Genomic DNA, 27,269 nt, shown 5'->3' with positions numbered 1-27,269 from the left:
AAAGCATTAGCGTTATCTTCTGATGGAAGCCCTGGCTGGAAACAGAAGTCCCCACAGCATGAGGTCACTGCTTTTTGGGAACGATAGTTTTCCTCCCGCAGCCCTCCCAGAATCCAAGCCATGGTGGATCAACTCCTTTCCCACCACCTGGCCCAGCTCAAGGTATTTCACCCAGAGGAAAGGATGGTTCTTGCTACAAAAGGGCTCACGATGAGGGGCAGCAGCAGCTGCTGTGCATGGGAAGGGATTGCTCTGGGGTTTTGCCCCCTTTGCCCAGCACAGCTGTGAGTCCTGCTGCCGCCACAATGTCGGAGTATGTAACCCTTCCTCCTGCCCTGGGAGGTGGCTGCGATCTCCTTCGTGCGCCTCTAGCTCAGGAAGGGCTGGTTCATTCCCTGAAGGAGATTAATTACTTCTGTTATTTAAAAAAAAATCCTTTGGGGTTGGTCAGCTTAACTTTCAAACTTTCATCCACATGCACATTGCAGTAAAGCAAATATACGCCTAGCCCGAGCAAAAATGTTTGCATGGAAAAAGCAAATGAGGGTTGCAGAATTTACCCAGCAGCTGGCTCTGCGATTTATAAAGTGTTCGTGAGTATGTCTTGTTCTTGACTTTTGTGACAAACAGTGCAAATTTGAACCTGCCATGAAGGTGAGCTGAGGAGCAAATATTTCTATTCCCTGCTGTGTTTTAATGACTTGTTTCCCCTCTGCTTTACGTCACGGGGATGTGGCACTCAGCTCCCCAAGTAGCCTGCACCCGAAGCCTGGCCGAGCTGCTGGGCTGCTTCCTCTGCCGGCTGCTTCCCAGCCTGCTTGGCTCTGTGTGCTGTTTATGCACAGTAGTTCCAAATTTCAGAACAAGCTGTCCAATATTCATGAGTTATTTTGTGTTTATCCAGTCCTGAGGCATCTTTCAGAAGCCTGGGGATAAATTCTGGTTTTTGGTTTTTGTTTTTTTTATAATTTCTGTTACTGGAAATGCACTGACCCTACACAACCAATTCCAGGCCCTAAACGTGGCCTCTGTTTAGCTGAGAGAAAGGTCAGAGAAAGGACTAGCACAAAGCTGAATTGTTTTACAAGCCTACGTTTCCCAAACCCCTGCTCTGATAATACTTGTAAGCAAGTGCTGGAGCAAACCATATGTGTAGAGATGAATCACATATAAAATGATATCCTAATATTAGTTTTATATTTAGTTACAAGATAAATACAGTGATTTTTCTCTTGAAAGTCAGTGACAGCCCCGTTCTCAGCTGATGTGAAGCAGTACAGCTCCTTGGACTATGCAAACTCACGGGTATGACTGAACCACCGATTTCTTCGTGAAGAAAGAGAAACAGCATCAACACCTTGTTTCTGAAGTGTTTCAGGTTATTGTGTGAGAAAAGCTAAAAGATATGAAAATGTTAAGATACCCTGCATTTGTATTAAAACTGGTTATGTTATCACCTTAAAATACATGGTGGGGCCATTTTGTCCCCAGCATGAGGATATCTCACTGTAAACCTCCAGGTGGTTGAAGCATATTAAAATCCCTTCATGTTAATTATAAGACTGTGGGTTAGAGTTGGAATAAGAGTTTTTAGGAGTGACAGCATTAGTTCCTCAGCTGATGCTGTAGCAAAGCAAAGGGTTAAGCCACTCAGTGTGCTGGGATTACTGCATTATAAAAGAGGGACGTCAAACTTTTTCACTCAGCAGTGGAGAAAACAGTCTGAAGGCATCTTTGGAGTGGATTAGTTTTGAAATAACGCTAAGCCAGTCCTTTGCTCTCTGCAAGAATTTATTTTAAATGCCTCAAATGCTTAACTTTTTGAATTAACAATCAGGCCAGTTCTCTGGTTGCTCTTAGTAACATCCAGAGTCGTACCAGCTCCTAGCCAAGTATCTGGGTCCGATCTCCTTAATGTGTGCGATAAGCACTTCGCCTGTGCCATTAGGAGTCCTGGCTACCACCAGCCTTATCTGAACAATAGCGTTCAGGATGTTTGCTCTCGGGCTGTTCGCTCGGTACGATGCCAGCTAAATGGTTCATCAGCAGCTGCAGTGGAAAAGCTAATCTCAATAGGAGGGAGTTGGGTTTGCAGCCTATTAGGGGAGCAGCTGGAAGAAGGCTGCCTCCTAAAGATCCCTTCTGCTGTCCCAGTAGCTTTCTTCATCAGGGCTGTCCTCAAACCTTGCCATAGCTCTTTAGCTTAGCAGTACGTGCAGCCTTCTGCATCCAACCCTTTCCTCTGTGGACCTCTTTCTTTATACCAGCTCTTCTGGAAGCGCTCTTCCCTGCCTGCAGACCTTCTTCCTCGTGCAAGTACGCCTCCTGGCACTGTGTAATGCAGGTATGCAAGAAAAATAAACTCAATAGAGAGCCAGTGAGAGCACATACATCCTTTAGAGATCCATGCATGAGGTTGTACCCTTTGCTCTGGGTAGAACTGCTGATGCAGGGCTTTTTGGTGTGGGGGGATTTTTAAGTTGTGTTTTTTTTTTTCCAGAAAATGTTGTCATCTCCTGTCCAGTGAAAGCAGATATTTCGTAGCTGTTCATGGTTCTTCCCTGGCTGGAAGCACCCTCCCCAAAACAGGATGTTTTTTGTTATAGAAACTTCCTACCAAAAGAGCTGTGGATTTAATGCTTTAGATGTTTAAAGCAGATCTGCCCCCATTAAATACAATGTTCCAGGAAATATCCAAGAGCTGGCAGGAGCAGCGTCTTTTATTTTCATTATCCAAAGCATCCATCAGATAAAGACTACTTCAAAAGGCCTTTTTTTTCTCTCCCCCAGCATCAACTTCAGTGAATGTATTTAGCAGAAAGGCAATCAGAGATCTGTGACAAGAGGGCTGGGGAGTGTCAGAAACTTCTATAGGTAAAATCTCCTCCTCATTCTCTGATGAAAAAAAAATTAAGCAAGCAGAAGAACCATCAGGCAGCTTTGCAGCTCCCCACGACTTCCTGAGGGTACTGAGATGTTCTTGCTCCCAAAGGAGGGAGCAAAGCCCTGGGTTTACATGGGATGAACATCACCGTTCCACCCCGTCTGCTCCCCACAGCTCTTCTGGACCTTCCTGCCTGCCCCTTGGCATGGGAGCATTGTGCATAGGACAGGCCCTTCCTTTCCCTGTGGGCAGGGGTAAGATTGGGCTCTCCTCATAAATTTGTATGTCCTCACATGGCCAGACCCCCTTACATGCACTTTCAGCACTTTGACATCAGTCACTCTGGTTGCTTAACCCACAGTTCTGTTCTCAGATGAACGAAGGACTGTTGAAGAAGTCTGGATAATTTAACCTGGCACCCTAGCTTTTCCCTGCAGATCCCATATCCACGTGCTCGTTCACCTGCCTTCACTGGCTCTGCAGGGGCTGCAGTACCCAGCGAGCAGTAGAGGTGAATATTGCACCGTGACTGCTGGCTGTGTGGGCAGTTAGTGATTTCCTAGTGGATTATAAGCTACAGCCAGGATCAACTAAAAGGAACTATCGCAGCAGACCTCCAGAAATGAGCTGCATATCCACATTCCAAAAATCCTTGAAACAACTTCCAAGAAAAGTTGCTGGCACAAGGACTGGTTGGTCGCATGAGCATGGAGCAGTGAGAAGACACTGGTTGCTATAAGGAGGAATAATCAGTTTTTAAGGGGCAAATGGGGTGTGTTAATTTCTATTTAATTGGATTCCTGTGCTTCATGGACCCATTGTGCGAGCAGAGAAGCCCCTGAAGATGCCCTCATCTCCTCCTGATCTCATGATGCATAAGCTGGAAGCAGGAGCCACCATCCAAACCTGCTCATTTTTGTCATCTGTTCACGTGCTGATAGGCCTGCAGAGAGACATTGCAGCCCTGGAGCTGTTTTTGTGCTTTTTAGCCTGATTTCAATGCTTCTGCTCTTTTTTTTTTTTTTTTTTTTAATGTGGTAGATGATGCAGCCTTTCCAAGAACACAAACATTTCTGGCATATCTCGCAGATCCTGGGTTCAGATAAAACCTGATGGGAGCTGATAGCCCTTTAAATTCCTTCCACTTGCTGCCAGAACTGGAATTTGCAACGTCAACAATCCTTTATTTGCAGTATTATTTTTTCTCTTGATTCTCTTATTTCCCCCCAAACCTGCTCCAAAAACCAGGTTAGCAACCGGTCTTCTGAGGCCTTGGGAATTACACTTCAGGAGTACACAGCAAAGTGAAATTTGTTTGCTGATATAAAATCCACCATAAATGAAAGTTTACCTCAGATCATAGTGCTTTCTACAGCAGGACGGAGAACTGTGCAGTCATTTCCCTCAGCACTGAATTGTTATGGTGAAACTCATACCCCTCACTCACCACAAGGACATCGAGGCCATGGAGCATATCCAGAGAAGGGCTACAAAGCTGGTGGAGGGCCTGGACCACAAGTCCTGTGAGGAGCAGCTGAAGGAACTGGGGTCGTTTAGTCTGGAGAAGAGGAGGCTCAGGGGAAACCTTATCAAACTTTACGATTACCTTAAAGGAGGCAATAGCAAGGCAGGGGTCTGGCTCATCTCCCAAACACCAAGTGTTAAGATGAGGGGAAATGGACTCAAGTTGCGCCAGGGTAGGTTTAGGTTGGATATTAGGAGAAATTTCTTCACCAAAAGGGTTGTGAAGTATTGGAATACACTGCCCAGGGAAATGGTTGAGTCACCATCCCTGGAGGTATTCAGAAAACGTGTAGATTGGTGCTTAGTGACATGGTTTAGTGGTAGGCTTGGCAGTGATGGGTTAATGGTTGGACCAGGTGATCTCAGAGATCTGTTGCAACCTAAATGATTTTATGATTCTATCATTATAAAACTGCCTTAGAAAGCACAGGGGCAAATCCTTCTCTTAAAAGCTAACTGAATTTGGGGCCAAAGGACAAGCAGATCAGTGTATTTCTGGTGCAGTCAGAATTGATGCTCATGTACTCAAGTATTGAGTTTCCCCATTAAGGCAGTAAACTTCTTACTGCAAGCTCCAGCTTGTGATTTATTCAGGTTGGAGGCCTTGTGCAGCAAGAAAAAAACAGCATTTGAGGTCTAATGGCTGTCACGAGCCAGGTAGGAGGTCTCTGCCAACATGGGCCCTGTTGAAATATTCACAATTTGGTAATAGTTGACTTTGAGTTAGCACCTCCCGAGAGGACGAATGGAGCCATTTCACAGCCGTGCTTCACAAGCTAGTCTCCCCAAGAAAAACAGAAAAGCACAAAGATGTTTTCTGTTTAAAGGATCTTTTAAAAACCTCACAGCCTTCTTGGTCCCTAAAGGCCAGGCTGGGATGAGGTGCAGGGGGACCTAGGGATGCCCAGGATTCCCGAAATTGAATCTTGCCATGGAGGCCCCTTGTTTGCTGTGGTGCCCTTCTCCAAGCTGCTGACCTAAGTGTGCAGCCCTGTCTGACATCGCCCTTGTTTTAAGTGTTTTAAGCAATCCTGGCCCTGCCAGCATTTCAGACAGCTTGGAAAGCCTGCAGTGTAAAGCCCTGGTGCTACAAGGCCTTGAAGCCAAAAAAAAACCAGCAGGGCTGAGGCAAGTTGCCACCCCCACCCTCTCCATCCCACCCTAGCCAACTTTCTTCCTCTTTTTTAGTTTTCTTGCCTTTTTTGTTCTTTTTTTTTTTTTTTTTTTTTTTTTTTTTGGTTTGTTTGCTCCGTTTCCTTTGCCAGATCATTTCCCTGCTCTGAGTCACCCCACATCAGGGCTGTTTTGTTAAGAGCCCAGGGACTGCGGCCACTGGTAGATGCACGAGCCTCCCACCTTCCCATACGTAGTGCCCTAGCAGTGGCCAGCACAGGGTGAATGAAGTGGGTGACAAATGACATGCAAATGCCTTCCCTGGTGGCTACAGAAAAGTTATTTGCTTGCACCATTCAGAAGGCTGGTGTTTGCATATTATTAAACGCTGACATCCTGTTGAACTTCTTGTAGCATAAGATTTGCAGACAGTGACTCGTTCAGGGATTTGGACTTTATTGACTGAGGGCTGCTTGGCAGAGAAGGAGAAAATGAGCTGGATTGGGAAGTGAGCGCTCGCACGGCTATTTGGAGAGGATTCTTCTGTGCGAGGGAGACGGGAGAATAATTTGGCTTCAGCTCCAAGGTAGGGATTCATTTTTTCTGTCCTCTTGGCTTCCTGTGGAGGTGTTTAGGAAAAAAAAAGAAAAAAAAAAAGGCAATAAAAGAAGCTTTTTGGCTCTTGTAGTATCTGTTTGCGTGACAGCTTCCCACTGCGAGGGAACTGTGAGAATCTTAGAAAGTTACTACCGCGCTTTCCATGTTGCTGGGTAACAGTTTCTGGTTCTCACGTGACCCCCCCCCAAATCATCCTCATAAATTGTATCCGAAAATGCCAAACGATGCTGCCACAGCAGCCGCAGGGGTGCGTGGAGGTGCTGCCCCTGCCAGAGTGCATGTGCTGGAGCAGGCAGCCACAGACCTGTGGTACGTCCCGGTAGGGTTTCTGTGGGACCTGGACTGCAGTTGGGATGCCGTGAGGAAGCCCCATAAGACCAGGGTACGGGATTTACAGCCCCTTTAGCTGGTGGTGGTACTGTGCTGTGGTTTTTACCTAGCGCAGGTGGGAGCTGACATCTTCTGTGTGTGGGATGAGTGCTGGCTAACACGTGGCAGCCCTCTGACCCTAAATCTGTGGCTCCTCCAAGGACCTGTGGTACTGTGCAAGGGTGCTGCATGGCTCTCATCTGCTGTAGAAATCTTTTTAAATTGGTTTGGCTGATAGGGGAGACTCACATGTCGCTTCTGGCCATGTTTCCTCGGTGGCAGCAGTCATTTCTGATGTGAGGGTCTGACTTATGCACTGATTTCATTTAAACCTGGCTTACCGGGTTAGGGAAAATCCTTTATCAAGTGTCTTCACGCAGTGTTACTGCTGTAAGTAAGAGGGTTTTTAAACCCATTTAAAGCTAAGCTAGAAAAATCTTTAAATATAAATAAGGCTTTAGATCACACTGAAGATCCTAACATAAACATCCTTGAGCATCTCACTTTAGATTGATTTGTATGTGGTTCCTGCAGCAGCCTAATGATTTATTTACTTGTTTGTTTACTGGGGAGGAAAAAGGCACAGGTGATTATTTTTACCAGTGTAGTTAATCCTGGTTTAACCCCACCACTGCCAAAACATTCAGAATGGACAGATTTACCACTTGTATGAGATGTCACACAATATCATTTCTTATATTTGCCCAGGAGAGAGAAGCTGCACTGATACACAGCATCCTAATGTTGGTGGGTGAGACTGAAGGAGTACAACACGCTCTTTCGATGTGCAAGAATAAGCTATGCTAGCATAATACATACACATTTATACCAGTATGAACCCAGTCCTTTTTGTTTATGCTCTGAAATCCATCTCTGGGTGTTTGCTGATGAAAAAAGCCGCTGCAACCTTTGTGCCACCTCCAGCCGATGCGTGGCCCCACTCCTGCTCGTTAACTTCTTCAGTAGGGCAGAGAAGGACTGGGTACTCATTCCAAACCCTTTTCATTATTTTTATCATAAATCACTCATTCATGCCTCTGATACAGCTGGGGATAAAGAATGTGTAGATCTGAAGGCAGCTGAGGCTGCTCTGTCCTTTTCTAGCCATAACCAGCAGTGGGTGGTTGGAGTGCCCAGCCTGGGTCTCAGCAAGCTTTGCTGTGCTCTGTTGGGCAAACCTTGCCTCTGTCTCAGTTTCCCACCAGAATGCTTAATTTAGACACCAATCTGACCCTCGTGTGAGCCCACCCTTGGTTCCTGCCGACAGCAGTGGGCTCACACGAGGGTCAGATTGGTGTCTAAAATGGAGTTGCCCCCCTCTTTGGGTGTGTGGGAGGGTGATCTCATTAGTCTGCGTGTGCCAAGCTGTTCAGACACTGCACGGGAAAACACAACAGTGGAAATGAAAGCAAGAAGAGAGGAGGAACGAACCCTTCAGGTTTTCTGAAGTGTTTTTGGAAAGCGCAAAGCCAGGATGTTGTTTCTTTTTACTGACTGAGCAGTCTGACATGTTGCAAAATACAAAGGCTCTGCACATTCCCAGCAGCAGAGTGAAAACTGGAAGTACCCAGAAGCAAAACCTATCATTAGCAGGCAGCCAAGCAGATCAGCCTTCCCAGTGCCAGGAACAGGCACAGAAGGGAGGGAGGGGCTGAGCAGCCCTAAAAGAGCTTTTCTTAGGGGCCGAGTGTGTGCAGCAGCAGCCTCATTGAGAGAAGTGAAGGGCTGCAAGGCAACGAGGGCAGCACATGGGGTTGGGATGGCTCAACCCTCCTCAAAGAGCAGCAGGCAGCTGCTGACCCTCCTTGCGTCCTGTCCAGCAGCATGGGCACTGGGTCTGCTGCCAAAAAATCAGAGTGGCTTTGACCATAATTTTTGTCCCTCTCCTTTTCATCCAGTTATACAGAGCTGCCCAAAGAAATTCCCCTTGTCACGTCTCCCAGGTCCTTGCTGTGATCCACGTCACCCTGGAGGCACGTAATAATTGAGACGAAAAGCTGTGCTGTGCAGCTCTGTGCTCCGCAACTTCAAAGGATGGAGAAAGTATTGGCGTGCCCTGATTTATTCCCTACAGATGTCATCTCCCTAGGAGCTGCTTCTACTCAGAGGAAAGAGGGGCATGCAATGCTGCAGGGAAGCATCTGATTCAAAAAGAAAGGAGGAGGAAAGTTTAAAAGTCTGGGCTGGATGGGTGCAGAGAGCATCACAGCTTTGCGAACCCAATGATCCAGACAGCACCATGAACCACACCATGAACCACAGTGCTGCTGTGGCTGGGTGCAAGGGGATGAGCACTTATGATATCCTTATGTTTCACAATGGAGTCTCCTTAAATTTGGCTGCTTGGGAGTATTTTTACAGTCCTTTTTCTCCAGGTGTCATTCCCTGTCAGGCCTAACCATCCTCGGAGGATGAGAAGCAAGATCAAGAGGGTGTTGCATGTACCCCAGTGGCTGTTGTGAGTGGTGGGTGTCCCCACTGCAGGAAGCACGGGATCAGCATCAGGACGTGTCCGAGGGAGCAGCACCCAGCACCCACGCTCAGGATGTAGCTGGGGAGGGCTTGGGTGCTGCAAGCATGGCCAGACACAGGCTGAGCACATCGCTTCCACCACTGCAGCCTCCCCTGTGGCCTCAGCAGCAGCTCAAAAAGCTCCTCATGCCCCTCTGTAGGCAGGAGGCAAGGTGTATTCATTGTATTTGGGTCTAGCCCTTGTCTCTTTTGTTAGGGGGCTTTACTTTCCTCAGCCAGCACAATCTAAATTGCCTCCCTGACACAGCCAAATAGATGCTCTCCATTTTAATCTCTTATCTGGCTCACTCTGCTGTGATCACCTACCTGCTAATAAGCTCCTGTGGTCAGAGATAAAAGGTGAAAGCAGCAGCCCTGTAAGGATGTAGCTGAGCGGCGTCACAGCACTGTGCTTCATGGAAAACAGGCAAAGATGCTGCATTCATAATATATCACTCATATCTCTGTTTGTAAACAGATTTATCACACCATCTGCAGAATTGTGCTGCGGTCTCCATATTTATTTCCTTTCCATTTATATAGTACAGCTCCTATTTATTTTATTCACTTTTTGTGGTTACATACATGAGTAGTCTTTTTTTTTTCTTCCCCACAAAAAAGGGCACGCTCTCTGTGGGAGAGCATGTTTAATCAACCAAATTTGTTCAGCTTAGTGCATAACAGCACAAGCCATTACTGTTTCGAGATTTACCTGCCTGGGTTTGTTTCTCATCTCTTCACATCTGTACGGAGCAGGTGGGGAGGAAAGGATAATTTAGAACAAATCCACTGGTAAACAGGATGCTCTGTCAGTATTTCCTGTCTCCTGTTGCAGTGGTTTAGCTTAATTTTCAGAAATCAGCTAAATTTAAGGTCAATAATCCTATTATAATCTCTCTGACTTCCTTTAACTGATACTATATGTAAAGATGTATTTGTCCTACAGGAAGAAAGCAGATAACGTAGCCAGCCCGCTACGTTATCTGGTTTGATAAGAAAGGTTTAGTCATATGCAAATACAAAGATGATTTAATGAGTGTAACAAGAAGTCACCAAAAGAGAGAGGGAGCCTGCAGTCGGCAGCCACTCCTGCAGCCCCGTGGTTCAGCAGCACCGGGCAGGAGCACGGGGCTCCTCTGTGCCCCCACTGGGGGCTGCAGGGGGCTCCTTTGTGCCCCCATGGGGTTAAGGGCGAAACTGGCTTCTGTGCTTGGTGCTCACTTCCACTTCGTTAAGAGCAAAGGGCCTGGGCTCCAGGAGAGCCAGGAGGAGGGACAGGTCCCAGCCAGTGCATCAGGGCAGTGATGGTGCCAAGAGCATGGGCTCAGCACTGGCACATGCTTGGTTTTGTGCAAATTCTCTGCACAGGAATAAAAACTCCAGGACTCCCATTTACCTGGGTCAGCAGGAGGACAAAGGATCTTGGCTTTTGGGGAACTCACCAAAGGAGGGTGTGGGCAGGACGATCTGTGCTGCACCCCATGTGGATGCTCCTCAGGTCCAGCCTTGGCCAGCAGACACTGCGAGAAGACCCCTGGGCTCAATGCAAAACAGGGCAGGGTTTGACCACAGCTCCTTAGGAGCACCTCTGCAGCATGGGACCGTAAGTCTGCTGTGGCCAGGGGCATGGGATGCTGCTGCAAAGCCCAGGCTGTGACCATGGGGCTGGACACTTTTGCTTCCCTCCCTCTGGGCAGGGAGGATTTCTGTTCTGTGCATTGTGCCCAGCCCAAATTCCTGAGCTCGGGTACAGAGGAGCAGCTGGGGGTGACTAACTCCAGTGAGACTTTTGCCAAGAGTGAGTCGGTTCTGAGTTGCAGGCACTGATGACAAATCTTAGAAACTCTAGCCTATACTTTGGCAGGAAGGTTTTTGTTTGTTTGTTTTTGTTTTATGGCCCTTTTTATTACTTCTTAGCTGTACAGTGTGTTCTCAGAGGGTATATTTGCCGCTTCACGTTTTTCGATCATGACCATCACCAGCTGGGCACTTGGCCAAGAACTTCTTTCCCCTCGGCGAAAGGGTTTCTCCAGAGCTCTCTAGAAGTGTGTTAGGATTTTCTGTGACCATACACAGCTAACTCCATCACCCCTTCTGATCCATACTCAACACAGCTTTTAATGCTGTGATTTGAGTGCCTCTGCCAAAAAGTCCCACCCATCACCTTGCCCTGGGGGAACTGTTTGAGATACCTTGAATATCCCATCCCACCACTCTTGGTATCCATCCCAAAGGCACGTTTAGGCCCATAATATCATGCCCTCAATGCCTACTGCAAATTAATAAGCAAACTGTTTGACATGAGGGTTAGAAACCCCAGTGCTGGAGTTGGTGATGGAAGGCAAGATTTTCTTATCATCCCCTCAATCCACCCGGTGCTGGGTTTGGGGGGCCAAACAGCCACCAGGTTATTCTGATCTCCATGCAGGCTCAGCAGCCCAGGGAAGCAGAGATGCTGGTGACATGGCAGGGAGAGGAGGTGGTTTTGATGGCTGGCCTCAGGGCACAGAGGCCAGCCCCAGGTTTATCCTCTCTCTGTGGGTCCAGTCTGGGAGCAATTGATCCTTAAAATGATTGCATTCAGCTTTGAAAAAGACTTGCGTTGTATAACTAACTAAAATCATTGTGTATCTGAAAAATGAGGATCCTGCCTCAAAAATAAAGTTGGGTTAATTTGGCTTGGCTTTGGTAGTTCTCTGGGCTGAATCAGCTCCTCACCCTCCTTGCTGCTAACGGTGTGGCTGAGACAGACCACGGGAGATGGACCTTGGAAAGATGTGCTGTATCTCCTAAAAGATGCACTGCTGTTTTAATAGCCTCCTGCTGCAGTCCCTCTGCGTGCAAACTGTTGGGCTCGCACATTATCACACACAAGCACTGCATTTTGCAAACATATTTGCGATTACAGCAGACAGGAAGAGATTAAGTGAGTGCTATAAAATTAACCTCTGCATCATTCAAAAGAAACAAAAGCAAAAAATAACAGGGCAATCGGATGCTGTTATGAGCAGGATATGCTCAAAATGGCCTCTACGTCCCATTACAAATACTTAGAAACTGCAGTCTTTCCACTGCAGTGAGATTTTTAAGTGGTTTAATGGACATAAGGAGTTCAGAGCTGATAATGCCACTTCCAACCTTATCCTTTCACTGCATGAAAATAGGTATTAGCTATTGACTGGTGTAAATTGGCTACTTTTAAAGCTGTATTTGCTGGCTTAGATGTGCTAAGAGTCTCTTTACAGAGTTTTCAGGGCCTGAATGTAATGTGTGTTTTTAAGGAGGGCATATATTTAGTTTCTTCAACAGAGGACTGGTTCCAGTGTGTTCCTGGCATGCTGGAGAGCTGGCCGAGGAGCAGGGACCTTCTGTGGTTATGTTTAACGTCCTGAGCCCTAGGAGAAGAAAAACGGGGCTGCCACAGGGTGGTGGGCAGTCTAAATCAACCTCTCACTTTGCCTTTTCTTTCCCTTTCAGGACAAGCTTTTCATGATGTCAATCAAAAAGGAAGGTGCCCACAAGAAATGGGCTGCCCTGAAGGAGAAACTCGGGCCCCAGGAGACCGACCAGTCGGAGGCCAACCTGGAAAATGCGGAGCCAGAGCTGTGCATCCGTCTCCTGCAAATGCCGTCAGTGGTGAACTACTCCGGGCTGAAGAAGCGGCTGGAGAACAGCGACGATGCTTGGATGGTCCAGTTCCTGGAGCTGTGTGGGCTGGACCTCCTCCTGGAGGCCCTGGACAGGCTGTCTGGGAGAGGGGTGGCCAGGATTTCTGATGCCTTGCTTCAGCTCACCTGCATTAACTGTGTGCGAGCGGTCATGAACTCCCACAAAGGCATTGAGTACATCGTGAGCAATGAGGGCTACGTCAGAAAACTCTTCCAAGGTGAGGAAATGTCTTCCTGCTTCACCCATCACACGCAGTGTGGAGGGGGGCTTTGCTGGTGCTTGTCCTCCTGTCCTGCACCAGGCTTCTTGGCAATTGTTGATTGCATCTGATGAGTGAAAGAGATCATTTTCCTTTTTAAAATAAGACTGCTCTGAAGTGACATTACCTCTGCCAATTAATGTCATTTAGCTGGGCTTGTTTCTACACCAATGTCCTCATAGTGCATTAAAAGGTGGGGATAAACTCTGCCTTAGCTGTACATTGGCATAAGAAGTCCACGACCCAGCTTCTCAGCAGACATTTGCTATTTTAGTCATTGTGAGGCCCAAGAGAAGGAGAGGCACAAAAATCTTGGAGACTGGTAGCCTGTAGAGAGATGGGAGGGTGGAATGGTTTTGACTCAAGAGAGCCAATTCTCTGTGCTGCTTAGTCTTTTCCTTCTAGGAAGTGGCAGATAGCTCCATTTGCTTTCTCCTGCCATTCACTTGGCTCCTCATTAGGTCAGAAACTCATTGGGGCATCTCCTAGGACTTGCTTGTAGAGCACTTAATGACAGTGGGGCTGGGAGTATAACTTCTGTGCTGCTCCGCGGAGCTGAGATCACAGCTGCGCCTGGAAACCTTTATTAATAGCTCTTCCAAATGCATTTAATCTGAAAGCTGGCTTGCTCCCCTCTACAGTTTTAAAGTCCTCTTTCTTTCCCTCAGTCCTGTATTTTCTTAACCAGCATGAAATACAGAACTGGCATTTTTGTACTGTGCAAGACAGGGGGACACCCTGGGCTTTTCAGCAGTCTAGCATCTTTGTGCACTACAAAGGAAAATAAAATAATCTAATCCACTCCCTCCCACCTCCCAGGACTCGCAGAGAGTGTAATGGAAGAAAGGGAAATACAAGAGGACTGGTGAGAACAATTGGTTTATTTGAAATGCAGATTGGGCGCTTCTGCACTAAAAATAAGACTCATTAATTGGGGAAAATGGTTCATCTGCTGTTCTAGAAAACACTCATAACTGAAAACTGGAAATAAAATGTGTGACTGCAAGTGCTGAGATCTTGGCTGCTGTTTTAGCACTTCCACTGGCACTAGGAGGAAGTGAACAGCTACAAGGAGCACCAAAATGACAATAGGGTACTTGAACTAGCATTTACTGTTCCAACTAGAGGTTACTACTACATACTGCTGTTGAGATCAGGCATCTGTAAATTGGGATATTTTTCTTCCCATCTTTCATCTATTGGCTGTGTTCCTTGAGTCTTTTTTCTACCACTGGCCACAAGCCACACAGCAGAAGACAGTGAGATTCAGAATACTACCATGCTATTATAAAGCCTTTTTTGTTTTGTGTTTTTTTTTTTCCTCCAGCACTTGACACAACTAATGTCATGGTGAAAAAGCAAGTATTTGAGCTCCTGGCTGCACTGTGCATTTACTCATCAGATGGCCACACTTTGGCTTTGGATGCCCTGGACCATTACAAGGCAAGTCTTGAGCTGCAGTAGGAGGTACTCTGCTCTGCTCTGACCCATGCAGGCAGGTCCATGTACCTCAGAAAAGGACTGGGAATGAATGTCATTTTGCATCATTTTGGTAAGAGAGGCAGGGATTCATGAGGTGAAATCTGGAGGAATTTTTGTCTGATCCCCAGAAGACCACAGAGCTGCTTGACAACTTCTCTCTAGGCAGATGACTTCCAACAGAAAGTTATTTTTCAGCATGAAAAAAGCACTACCAGATTAGCAATTAGATAGTGCCACATCCAGCAGTTTCACTGGCCACAAGTCTAGTTAGCAAAAAACATAAAGGTATGCAGGAGGAGTTTCACAGACTTATTCTGCTGACCTTGCCCTGCTCAGTGATGGGAGTGCTGCTTTCACCTATATCTTCCTGTCTTGTACTCAGCAGCGTAAATTGAGAGAGGTTTTAAGATGCTAATTCTATTTGAGAGCCTGCATTAAAGAGGCAGACATTTCTGAACTGTCTGAGCAGAAATGTTGCTTGTGTTATTAACAGAGTGTGAAGAACCAGCAGTATCGATTCAGTGTCATAATGAATGAGCTCTCCAACACGGATAATGTGCCGTATATGGTGACACTGTTGAGTGCTATCAATGCCATCATACTGGGGAAAGAAGACCTAAGAACAAGAACACAAATACGAAACGAGTTCATAGGTAAGAATATTTGTTGCACCAAGTTTTTTCAGAAAAAAATCAGTTGCTAAGCACAGGGCAGTTTTATGGCTTTATTTTCTGGCGATCCATAAGGTGATTAAAGAGAGCTAGGGAGGAAAACTGCAAATATTAAAGCCAGACTTTTTTTTTTTTTCTGTCTGTTCTCTATTCCCTTCAGCAACCTTTCTTTAGTCAAGAGAAAGGGACAGTGGACTACACAGTTCATCTGACTTATTTTAGACGTTTGATTTTGAGTGAGATGAATTGTGTCCCAGATGTGTCCCTCCGTAACTCTGGCTCACTCAGCTGCAGATGTGTGTGCTGCAGGCCTCTTCATTTGTTGAATGAACCTACCTGGTTTGGCAGATCCATCTTAAGATATTTTCACTTTTTATCACTGCAGAAAGTTTATGAGAATAACATTATATAAAGATCATAATAGATCAGTGCCAAGTAGGTCCTAATGCCAATATATATGTATTTTTTGTTCTCCCAGGGCTTCAGCTGTTGGATATTTTAGACAAGCTAAGGTAAGGATCACTGCTTAAATTTTCATTTACAAATGAGCTTTACAGCAACATAGCTATGGAAACTGTGAAACGTGCCCACGTGGAGTGGACCACACCGGTGTGTACCCATTACATGGGAACAAAGACATTAGGCCAATGTTAAAGCTCTCTCATCAACCACAGCATCATGGGGACTGCTGTTCCAGGTGGCATTGGCAGAGGCTCTGGGCACAGATGGAGCACGGCTCAGAGCTGCATTTCAGACTGAACCTGAAGTGATGTTGTGGGCTCACTCAGCATTTGCTGTCTTACTCTCTTACTGATGGTGTTTGTCCCAGAGCATCCAGCTAAAACATTTTTCTAATGTATATTTGGAAATACCTGTCTTCACAGGTATTAATTCTAAAATGATGTTCTGTCAGAAGCACCCAGGATAAATCCTAGAATGCTTATATATGAGTTGCAGTTATCCGTGTAATTGGAATTGCTCCATCCAAATCCTTTAAAATGAGGGAAGAGAAGGCCTGTCGACACTGCCAACTAGCAAGAGTAGAGCTCCCACACTGAGTCTCTCAATAGTGCTGAAAACCTTGCCTTTAGGGTGTTGTATTTTTTTTTAATCAAGTTTTGAGCAGCATATAAGGAAGTTTTTCAAGCAGAATATCACTGGAATATTTTCAGTTTGTCTTGACTTTAAAAAATAAAAGAAGGTGGCAGCCTGCTTTCAAAAATGTGTAAATGACACTCTGCTGTTATAGCTCCAAGAAGTCCATACAAAGCATACCCTGGGCCAGATTATGCCATGAAAAGTCCTATTCATTTCCACATGTTGACTGTAGAAAGAGATACATTCAGTTCAAGAGAGGATACACTGGTGGCATTTGATCCTTTATCAATAAGGTAGAGTTGAGTACTTTTCAGCGTGAACTGGATGAGTGAGAGAGCCAAAGAGATAAAAGCCATTTAAGTAAAGATACTTATCTGAAAATCAGTGAGGAGCTCTCCAGTGAAAATGAGTGCTGTAATATTGCAGAGACATAGAGGAGGAGGATCTGCTTATCCAGTGTGATACATTTGAGGAGTTCAAGATAGAAGATGATGAGGAATTATTGAAGATATGTGATGGAATAAACATGAACGATCACCATGAGGTCTTTTCATCTCTCTTCAATAAAGTAAGTAGGCCCTCATGCGGGCTGCACAGCCATGCCATGGCAGAGTTAACAGACTTTGCTTCAAACCAGCCTGGTTCACAGCCTTGCTGTGATTGAAAGCCGCCGTGTCTTCCAGGTGAGCCGCTCTCCAGTCTCCATCCAGCTGCTGTCCATTCTCCAGAGCTTGCTCCACTTGGAACCGTCTCATCACTCCAACCTCCTGCTGTGGGAGTCCTTGGATGCAGTAGTGAACAGAGCCCTTTTGCTTGCAAATGACAGTAAGAAAGACATACATCCAGCCTCGTAGTCAGTCTTTTTTTCCCCTTATCCCACCCAGTGCCCACAAAAGTCCTTCCCTGCAAAGGAAGCAGGGACAAAACTACACCAGCTGTATAGGGTCAAGTCATAATGTGAAGCCCCAGCCATGCAGATGCCAGTGAGAGCTGGCCATGTTTATCAGTGGGCTTGGGAGCCATCATCTTGCTGATGGTTAAATCCTGGTGTTACATTGAGCTTCGGGTTGTGGGAGTCAGGGGGAATCTATTTTCATTGTCATCCTGCCTCTGGTGCTGGCTAGCCTTGCTGGCAGGCATGCTCGAAGCAGTGTGTATGGGCCAGAACCATGGGAAGGAAATTGCCTGGAAGTTAAAAGTGCAATTGGGTAAAGTGACTCAAGGGAGTGGGTTTTGTAGCTCCAGGTCTGCTAACTGTGGGAGCTGAATAGCAAGAACAAACCATGGGGCCCCATCCCCTTCTCTGACCCTGACCCATTTCTCTAGTCCAAGGAAACACAGTGGAAGAAGTCATTGAGAGGCTGTTATCTGTCAAGAAGCAACCAAACAAACAAAAGAGAGCTGAAAACCGTCTTTCTGGGAATGCGAACAGAGGCATCCATACCGAAGTAGAACTAGAACCATGCGCAAGTGCAGTTCAGAGCCTGGTGGGATCAGCAAACCCCTCCAAGGCACCAGCACCTCCCTCAGGGCCTCCTGCCAATGAAGAGAAGATCTCATCCTGCCAGCTCTCAGCCTGCTCTGCTTTACCACAGACATCTAACCCGCCACCCAACGCTGCTCCTGCCCCACCACCTCCACCCCCACCACCTCCACCCCTGCCCTCTGGCATGGCAGCTGTGCCCCCCACATCCCCCATGATGAATACGCCTCCAGCCCCTCCACTCCCTGGCATCCCTCCTCCCTCAGTGTCCAACATGGGGGGCATTCCTCCACCTCCACCTCCTTTGCCTGGCTTGGGAGGCATCCCTCCACCACCTCCATTGCCTGTCATAGGGGGCATCCCTCCACCACCACCCCCACTGCCTGGTATGGGGGGCATCCCTCCTCCACCCCCATTGCCTGGTATGGGGGGCATCCCTCCACCACCACCCCCACTGCCTGGTATGGGGGGCATCCCACCACCACCACCATTGCCCTGCATAGGGGGCATCCCTCCTCCTCCACCATTGCCTGGCATGGGGGGCATTCCTCCTCCACCCCCATTGCCCGGCATGGGGGGCATCCCTCCACCGCCACCCCTCCTGCCCGGCATGGCAGGAGAACATATAGAAGCCGTCGTGGCCTCTCAATTCGGCTGCCCTCTTGGCTCAGCCAGGCCTCCCCGCAAGATGGTGAAGACGCCAACATTGAAGATGAAGAAGCTGAACTGGCAGAAGCTGCCCTCCAACGTGGTGAGAGGTGGGTGCTTCTGGCATAAAGGTACTGCTACTTTGTGGGTGATCCAAGGGAAAACCCGCTATTTCTGAGGTTGTCAGATCTGGTTGACTCCATTTAGATACAGAACTTCCCTGATTTCCAGTGCATCCCACCTTCAGAGCTTAAATAAATAAAAGCAGGATGAAGCCACTAATATATAAAAAACATTCCAACTAAATCAGTAGTTTTGAATAATTTGTTTATAAATAAAATAATTTGAAATTAAAAGAAGGGGGGAGGATGAGAAGATTCGTCTAATACACCTTGGCATGCCTTATGCTTGAATTCTCAACAGGCTCTGATCTGGGTATATGAAAGTCATAAGTAAGAGTACAGGTCAGGATCAGTTCACAGTTCAAGAAGGACATTGAAAAAGTTGGAGAGACATGAGAAATATTGACTTGTTTCTTGATTTTTGGGTCACATTTCCCTCTCCTAATGGATCCAAAACGGAGCATGAAATGTGAGAAGCAGCAAGGACAGGTGAGGTCAGTTTTGGCCTAGTCAAGCAAGCCATCTGGTGCATGGAAGTTGGCATAGGTGAAGTCTAAATAAGGCATGGTTTTGATCACAAGGGCATTTAGTTGTTGGGATTATTTCAGTAAAGATTTCTACAGCCAAGTTCAGGTGATTTTTTTTTGAAAAAAAAGATGTTTAAGAAGTGCAGTGGGGGTTAATTCAAGTAGTCCTATAGCCAGCATTAACACAAGGAGATGATTAAAGAACCAAAATATGTCTCTTGTTTCATTCACCTTCTGAGGAGTTTCCCATCTAGCAACTTACATTGACCCAAAAGCCCGAAGCTCTCAGCTGTCTCTGTAGCCAGTCTGAATACCTTGTGTTGTGTTTTTTTTTTTTACAGAAAGTCACTCAATGTGGGCTTCAGTCAGCAGCAGCAGCGAGGAAACTATAGAGCCCAATTATACAAGCATAGAGCAGCTGTTTTGCTTTCCACAGCCAACCCCCAAGGAGAAAACGGCTGCACTGGTGAAAGCAGAACCGAAGGAGGTGAGGGGGTCACTCGTTCTTTCGAGTAAAGATCACTGCAGACAGCTCACCTAATATGAGATATCTTCTTTTTCTTTAATGAAGATCACATTTTTGGACTCCAAGAAAAGTCTCAATTTGAACATATTTTTGAAGCAATTTAAATGGTAAGATATGGCCAATTTTCATGACAGTTGACAAAACTTTGAGCAGGTTTTGTGTAGTATTTGTAAGGTCCTCAAGAAATCTATTTTAGCAAATGTGTTTTTGTGGCCCGTGTTACTAAAATATCTGAATATTTCCCACTTTGCCATATACTCTCTTTAAAGTACTGGGTTTGGGAATTTAGTTGAGTTTTTGCATACAGCATTCCTGTAAGTTGGAAACAGCATTTGTGTCTCCTTGTTACAGGTAAAGTTATGGCATATACTCTTAGGGTGACTTAGGCTGTGGGACACCTCTAGAGGTCAAACTTCCTCAAAGCAGCGAGAGAAAATTAAGGGAAATTAGAAATTATTTTTTTTAAGGTAGTCGCATACCCAGAAGTAGACATCTGAGTTGCAAGATTGACCTTTTTGGTCATTTGACTAGGGCCAGAAACAAAATTTGGGGCATAGTGAGGATTTGAACCTGGATCTACCAGGTCCCAATTCTGAGTTAATCACTGGGAAGTACCTTTCCTTTTGGATTACAGTGGCCCTCACTAGGGAAAGCACAGCCACTAACATGGGTATATGCCTCGGTAGCACGTGACTGTGGAAGAAGAGGTTTGGGTGACTGTTTACTCTGCTTGTCCTCCTCCCTGCAGCTCCAATGAAGAGGTGGCTGCCATGGTCCAGAATGGGGACCGGACCAAGTTTGATGTTGAGGTCCTGAAGCAGTTGCTGAAGCTGCTGCCTGAAAAGCATGAGGTCAGAAGGGAAAAGTGATACCCTTAATTCACAGAGCTGACTGGGCAGTGGAGTCCTACAGTTTTTGTTCTTTATTTCTCATTAGATAGAAAACCTAAAGGCCTTCAAAGAAGAGAAATCAAAGCTAGCAAACGCAGATCAGTTTTATCTTCTCCTCCTTCAGATTCCCAGGTAAGGATGGTCATCATGAACTTCAAACCAATCTTTTTTTGGGTTTTTCTGTGGGAAATTTAAGTTTCTATATAGGAGTCTCACAGACAGATATTAATGGATACAGCTGATGGATCCCCCCTTCTGCCTTAGCCATCCCTTCCCCCTTACCTGGGATGAAAGGTTATTGCTGCACCAGCACGTTTTGTCCCTCTGAAGCAGCAGAATCTGGACCAGACCCAGAGTCAGAGCTGCTGAAGGAGGCCATGTAACTTACTGAAAGGCACTTGGGAAGCCCAGTACAATGCCAGGAAGGGAGAACCCATATCTCACACCATGGTCAGTCTTCCCATTGATGATCTCAGTGCATCAGCAGAAACTACATCCCCACATGGCCAAGGACAGGTCGCAGTGGAGAGTGGCAGCCCTCCACCACCCACCACAAGCACTGGTTTGATGTGGACGTGGTTGGCAGCATTGCAGGGTCGCCAGGCTTAGTGGTGATGTTGGAAGAGGGCTGCTGCATGGGCTAAGACTGTGGTGCCTTTAAGCTTCTAATCCATCTCCATCCCTAGCTACCAGCTGCGGATTGAATGTATGCTGATCTGTGAGGAGACCACCGTTGTGCTGGACATGATTCAGCCAAAAGCTGGAGCCATCCGGAGAGCCTGCGAAGGTAAATGACCTGGCCTCAATTCTGGCTCTTATTTAAGGCGATAAACTGTAAAGTGAAGCTTGTCAGACCTTCCAGAGAGACTGAAATTAAACAGCAGAATTACAGCTAATTCATCAGCATTATTTGCCACATTAAGATCTCCACACAGCAGTTTTCTCTGCTTCCAGAAAAGCTTAACCCCAAACTTCCCGCAGAAAGTACCACTTCTGTATTTTTTCCCTTGCCTACAAACGTAACCAGAAGAGAAAGTTTATTTTGTGTTCTTAATTGCTGATGCCTAATTTTGTGAATATGTGGAGGAATTATGCAGTAAGTCTCTGCTTCCTGTGGGAGAAACCTCAGGTCCCACTCTGGGGAAAGCACTTCTCAGCGCTGTCAAGTACCTCCTGTCCTAAAGAGCCAGTTCCTGCCGGGGGTTTCTCCAGCTGGAATTACAGCTGCCTGCTGTGATAAACTGAAGTTCCTCATAAAAAGTTTCTTCCTTGCAGTCCACTTGTCCTTTTAAAGCTGTTCCTGCCTCAGTGCTGAGTGCTTCAGAGAGCACACCGCTGCAGCACCCTGTCACAAGGGCAAGGACAGGCACTGTACCCTTTATGCCCCGATAATCACCTCCACCATGCGAGACCAAGAACAGGGGGAGTGTGTCTGGCTTTTGCAGCTGGCAGATAGTTGCAGCCCTGTCAGAACTGGCTTCACTGCACAGCTGAATGGAGTCTGTAAGATTAAAATTACAGCCCACTTACCCTCGCCCACACCAGGTTAAATCTGGGTACTTCCACAGAAGACAGTGAGTGAGAAGAGTCTGGCTCCACATTATTTTCTATTAAGAATGAGAGACCAGATGTAAAGAAAGAAAGAAATATAAGTAAGCAAAAACTTATTGAGCCCAGCTAGTGCGATGGGTTCTATTTAGAATCAGCTTCTCTGTGGGATGGGCCTTTGGGCTGCACACCTGAAAAATCAGATTTGGTTTGAAGGAATTTAGGATTCCAGTGGTTATCCAATTTAGACAATATTACGGTTTAAAAGGGGTTTTTGCTTAAAAGCCATTTATGTTTTTCAGATCTTCTGAACAGTCATCGCCTGCCACTCTTCTGTCAACTGATTCTCAAAGTTGGAAACTTTCTGAACTACGTAAGGACTCGGTTTGGCTTGTCCTGCACCCAGTCATTAGAATATATGGATGATCTTCATATTCAGGGCTGTAATTTGGATGGACACAAGAGTTACATCTGCCTTCTTTTTATCTTGTAGGGAAGCCACACGGGTGACGCTGATGGGTTTAAAATCAGCACTTTACTCAAACTAACAGAAACCAAAGCCAACCAAACCCGCATTACGCTGCTCCACCATATTCTGGAGGTACCACTGCCAAGTTCTGGGCAACAGGGAAGGGGGAAGGCTTTTATTATGGGTGAACCATCTCTCCTACTCTAGTTTCAGTTAACGTAACACATTCTTACTCATATCCTCCTCAGCTAGCTGTGGTGTTGCAAGTTAAAAGTGTTGGTTCACTTAGGCTGGTGGAGGCTGCTTGTGGGCACTACTTGGCTCTCAGGGAACTCCTTTTAAGAACTGTTGTCCTGCTTTCCTCCAGCATCTTTACCCACAATTGCTGGAACTTCCTTTTTTCATATTTGTGCAATCTCCGCACATGATCAGCTGCAAACTGCTGGTCTATACCCATTCATCCCTTCTGCCTTTTCATGGCCTCTCCTTTTTCCACCAGGCTATGCTTGAGCTTTTCATACTCCCAAGTCTCCATGGCTTTCTTATTTCTTATATTGCTGTTTTTTGTTATTTTTTTTCTTTTTTCTCCATGCTTTGCCCTGCCATGAGGCAGACCTCAAAGTCTCTCAGTTCCAGTTATGTATAGTTAAGCCCGTCTTTAGTTCACAGTAGCTTCAGCAAGCACAGCCATGAAAGAAATTAGGCAAATAAGATTCAAGCCCTTTTAATGCACTCCTGGGACTGTTTGAAGTATCAGACTGCATCAAACCACAGTCCTTCCTCCTCCCACGGACAATAGTAAGCGTCTCAGGAGAGGGTAAAAGAAATTCCCTGTAAGATAAGGCTCAGCAGTGGGTCAGCTTTGCTTTGAACCATAAGCACTTCTAAACATTCAGCTCTCTATGCTTGTATAGCCTAGGAGCAATCGCTTTGCTCTCTGAACATGCAGTCATGTTTTGAATCCTTCTCTGGCTCTGCAAGGCGAAGCAGACTGCAGAAAAGGGGCCAGCAGCAGGATCTAGCGCAGTCATCCTTCCTGAGCAGCTCTGCCCATTGCTCTTTCCTTCCAGCTTCCTTTCCCAGCTTGTGCCACACAGTAAATAACACTTATTTCTCTTTTCTGCTTCAGGAAGTAGAAAACAGCCACACGGACCTACTGGAACTGCCAGAAGATCTTGAATACGTTTCAAAAGCAGCAGGGTAAAATTGCGTGTCACTTCCTTCAAATTAAAAATAAAAATAAATCCCATGCACATCAACAATGTACCAGAAATTAGGACACACACAGCTGGTGCAGCATATTAACAAGATGGCATCTTACTTAGTTTTTACCAGAAGATTTGGTTGATGAATGCTGAAACCCCTTCAATATATGATAGCTCTACTACAGCTGGCACCACTTAGGGCTGCCATTTGCAGCACATTGAATTAATACTGCCTCACCCAAAATCTGCACTGCATTTGCAGTAACACAAGCTTCGGAAGGCCAACTACTCAGAAGCATTTCTGAAATGCTTTTAACCAGAGAAAGTGAGCTAATGCTGAGCACTGAGGGATGGAAATAGTCCTTTGAATGGGTGGATTTCTGGGGCATTTATCTACTCAGTACATAAAGTTGTATGTTTATGTACTTTATGTACTACTTTAGGTAGACTTGGGCACCTTTCCATAAGTGCCATGAAGGAAGGCTGTTTTTCATGAGATCAGACTACACGGAGTTCAGGGCTCGGGCTTCAGTTCATCAAAGTGGGAAGCAGCAACCCACCAGCTCAGACTTGCTCTCTCTTTGGTCAGCACAGGATACCATAACGTGAATTAACATGGGGCATCTATGTGATTTCAGAATTAATCTTGATATTATACGCTCTGAGTCCAGTACCAATCTAAAGAAGTTGTTGGAGCTTCAACGAAAGGTCTCATCATCAAATGACGATGTGAAACAACAGTATGAGAAGCCTATCCAGGTTGGTAATGGAGTTCCCTTATATTTTCCACCTTACACGCACAAAGCCAGCATGCTGCACTGGAGGCTCAGCTGAGGAGGTTCACAAGATGGTGAAAAATATCGCCACAAAACACATTCTCAGATTTGAAAGTAGGCTGTGATGCCACAAAACCCACTGCTGTTTGTTTGCCACTTCTACCCCAAACCATGATTATTCTCAAAGCCCCTGCCTTGGTGGTTCTCTCTCTGCCCTGCAAAGCCTCACTATGTCTGAGTCATGTTCTTTCTCTGGGTGGATCACCAAAGTAATCCCCTTCTCTTGGGATTAGGCTTTGCATTGAGCTTTCCATGTCTTGCTAAAGCTATCCCCATAAACTGCACAACACAGTCAACAAGAGCAAAGACCATGGACAATTCCCTGTTTGTTCCTGCTCCAAAAGCTCTGCTACAGTTAAACACCAAGGCCCCAAATCTCTGCTACACTTCTTATGTTGACATCCTTTTGCTTTAAGTGTGCTTCACTTGTTATGTTTTTCTGTGAACATTAAATAATTTCAGGATAGCATTGATGCCGCCAGAAAGCTGGAAGAGGAATTTGAAACCATCGACAGGAAAAGAGAAGAGCTTGCAAATTATCTCTGTGAAGACCCAAGCAAGTTGTCCCTAGAGGACATATTTAGCACCATGAAGACCTTCAGAGATCTCTTCATTCGAGCCCTGAAGGTCAGTGACTGTGCTCACGATGCTGAGCAGCCCTTGTAGTGGTGCATGCCTCTGCTCCAACAGAGTGGTGGGACAGGCACAGTGTTTGGGATGGACTGTGCTGGTTATGGGCCCCTTCTTTTAGCATTTGGCATGAGGTCACCTGGTGAATGCATGCCTGATCCCTGCTCCGTTTTGTCCTCATGTAGTGCTGGTTCTCCTGGCCTGACCCAAACATTGGTGACGTGGGATTTTGGTGTAACTTTAGCTGCAGATACACAAAGATATTTTGGAGTCAAGTGCATACATTTTAGAAGAATGGGCTTATGAAACCTAATCCTTCTCACACTGGTAGCTGTGTTAATCAAATCACTGCTGCCACTTCTGTGGGGACTGGGCGAAGTCCTGCACAAACCAGCAGTCTCCCTTTCACTCTCTTGGCAAGACAGCCCTTAACCCCCAAACCCATTTTATTTATTGCAGAGGATTTCTCTTCCTCCTTTGCGACCATCTGCAGATCATCTTTCTCTTCATTGGCTTTCCTAGCAGATATTTAGCCAAACTTCTCATGCCCCTGTTACCTAACTGCAGGAAAACAAGGACAGAAAGGAGCAAGCTGCAAAAGCAGAGAAGAGGAAGAAACAGCTGGAGGAAGAAGAGGGGAAGAGACAGAAGGGAGAAAATGGAAAAGTCAGTGAGTATCTGACAGGGCTTCATAAAACAGAGATGCGCTTGCACTCCCAAATTGACTGGAGAGCTGGTAAGAGCTCTTTGCTGGTCCAGCTTTAATGACCAGTAGCGGTCATTTATTTTGTGGGTTTCCAAGTGCTGGCTGACTAAAGGCTTTTAGGTGTCTTATTAGCCATAGCTAAAAACTGACTTCACAGTTGCAGCTGGGCAGAGAAGTTAATTTTAGGTTTGCTAACTGAACAGCAGGGGAAAGAAAAAATCAAATTGAAACATTTCAGTTATTTCAAATTTTATAGTTTCTAAATAAAAATTTTGAATCCTAAATCTAACAGATATTTGACCTTCCCCCTTTCCCCAAATCCTCACATGCAGTCGAATAGTCTCACCCCAGTTTAGCACAGGCTGCAGACATCCCAAAAGTCTTGCAAGTAACATAAACCTGCCTTTTTGTGGATGAAAATAAAAGGCATATCTGAAAAGTACAATTGGACTGAAGCTAAGAGGAAAAGAAAAATCAAGATTGCTTTCCTTCCATTCAAAAAATAAAAAGTCCCTACTAACAGGGGTAGCAAACAGAAGACATTTTAAGGTCTTAACTCAACAGCCATCAGTAGGCATGGAGCCTGTAGCATGCAGACTTTGGGGTAGACCCTTTGACTTCACCAAGCTGCAGCAGGTGCTGTGCCATGCCCTGAGCTTCGGTAAGGGACAGAGACCAAGAGTCCTCCGGGTCTTCTGAGCCCTGGAGGCTGGTCTTGGTTCTTCCTGCAGGACCCACGGCCCCATCTCATGAGTGGAGGGTTGGGGTCAGAGAAGGGTGCAGAGCACAGGCTGCTCCCACGCCTGGCATCAGTACCTTGCTTTTGCCTGGCTTGCACCAGGTACCAGCCCCAAATGACAGGACCACTGTGCCTGCCCATGTGTGTCCTTTTGTCCCTTCTCATGGGAAGATTTAACACCTGTCTCTCTCTATCCCAGTTAAGAAGGGGGTGGTGAAGCAGGAGGAGGTGTGCGTCATTGATGCGCTGCTGGCTGACATAAGGAAAGGGTTCACACTGAGAAAGACGAAGAACAGACACGAGTTGGATGCACCTCCTAAAACCTTGCCTGTGGAGAGCCCAGAGGAGAACCAGGCTGGTAAGGACACAGACCTGACAGTCTTACAGTACCTGCAGCTGTTTCCATCTGCCTCTGAGCCTGAGCCAAGCACACAAGCGAGAAGCTTTCCAGCATTTGAGGTATCTTATCTAAGGAGGCTCTACAGCCAGTGCTGTGGGGAAGAGGAGGAGATTGCCCTGAAACTCTGCCCCTGAATCAGCAGTGATTCAGGACAGCATGGCCTTGTGCCTGCACTGATAAACCCTCTGAGAGTCACAGCCCATGGCTCAGCCACAGTGCCATGCTGCTGCGGCATTGGTGTCACCTCCACATGAGTCCCCCCCGTGCCACCAAGTCTCATTAGCACAACTTGTCACTGCCTTAGAGACTGGTGAACTCCATCTCAGTCGACATTTGGGAGTC

The 27,269-nt window shown here is 46.3% G+C and overlaps 1 protein-coding gene across 8 annotated transcripts in view; it reads left to right on the top strand.

Annotated features, from left to right (window-relative positions):
* LOC137856822 (inverted formin-2-like) overlaps positions 1–27,269 on the top strand; it is a 40,233-nt gene that overhangs the window by 4,769 nt on the left and 8,195 nt on the right. For 5 of the 8 annotated variants that reach the window (XM_068682602.1, XM_068682601.1, XM_068682596.1 and 2 more), the window contains exons 2-20: positions 12,497–12,905; positions 14,275–14,390; positions 14,923–15,082; positions 15,579–15,612; positions 16,625–16,766; positions 16,882–17,023; positions 17,525–18,439; positions 19,320–19,465; positions 19,550–19,611; positions 20,253–20,355; positions 20,441–20,526; positions 21,081–21,181; positions 22,245–22,315; positions 22,436–22,543; positions 23,541–23,611; positions 24,255–24,375; positions 24,915–25,079; positions 25,650–25,752; positions 26,727–26,885. In XM_068682602.1, the coding sequence (XP_068538703.1) occupies positions 12,509–12,905; positions 14,275–14,390; positions 14,923–15,082; positions 15,579–15,612; positions 16,625–16,766; positions 16,882–17,023; positions 17,525–18,439; positions 19,320–19,465; positions 19,550–19,611; positions 20,253–20,355; positions 20,441–20,526; positions 21,081–21,181; positions 22,245–22,315; positions 22,436–22,543; positions 23,541–23,611; positions 24,255–24,375; positions 24,915–25,079; positions 25,650–25,752; positions 26,727–26,885 (3,202 nt within the window). In that variant the 5' untranslated portion in view covers positions 12,497–12,508. Of the gene's footprint in view, positions 1–5,639; positions 6,108–12,496; positions 12,906–14,274; positions 14,391–14,922; positions 15,083–15,578; positions 15,617–16,624; positions 16,767–16,881; positions 17,024–17,524; positions 18,440–19,319; positions 19,466–19,549; positions 19,612–20,252; positions 20,356–20,440; positions 20,527–21,080; positions 21,182–22,244; positions 22,316–22,435; positions 22,544–23,540; positions 23,612–24,254; positions 24,376–24,914; positions 25,080–25,649; positions 25,753–26,726; positions 26,886–27,269 lie in introns of those variants that run through there. The other 3 variants (XM_068682603.1, XM_068682597.1, XM_068682604.1) reach the window with 3 other exon arrangements.

The sequence above is a fragment of the Anas acuta genome, chromosome 5 (assembly GCF_963932015.1).
Source record: "Anas acuta chromosome 5, bAnaAcu1.1, whole genome shotgun sequence".
Classification (NCBI taxonomy): domain Eukaryota; kingdom Metazoa; phylum Chordata; class Aves; order Anseriformes; family Anatidae; genus Anas; species Anas acuta.
This window is presented reverse-complemented; position numbering and strand designations above follow the sequence as displayed.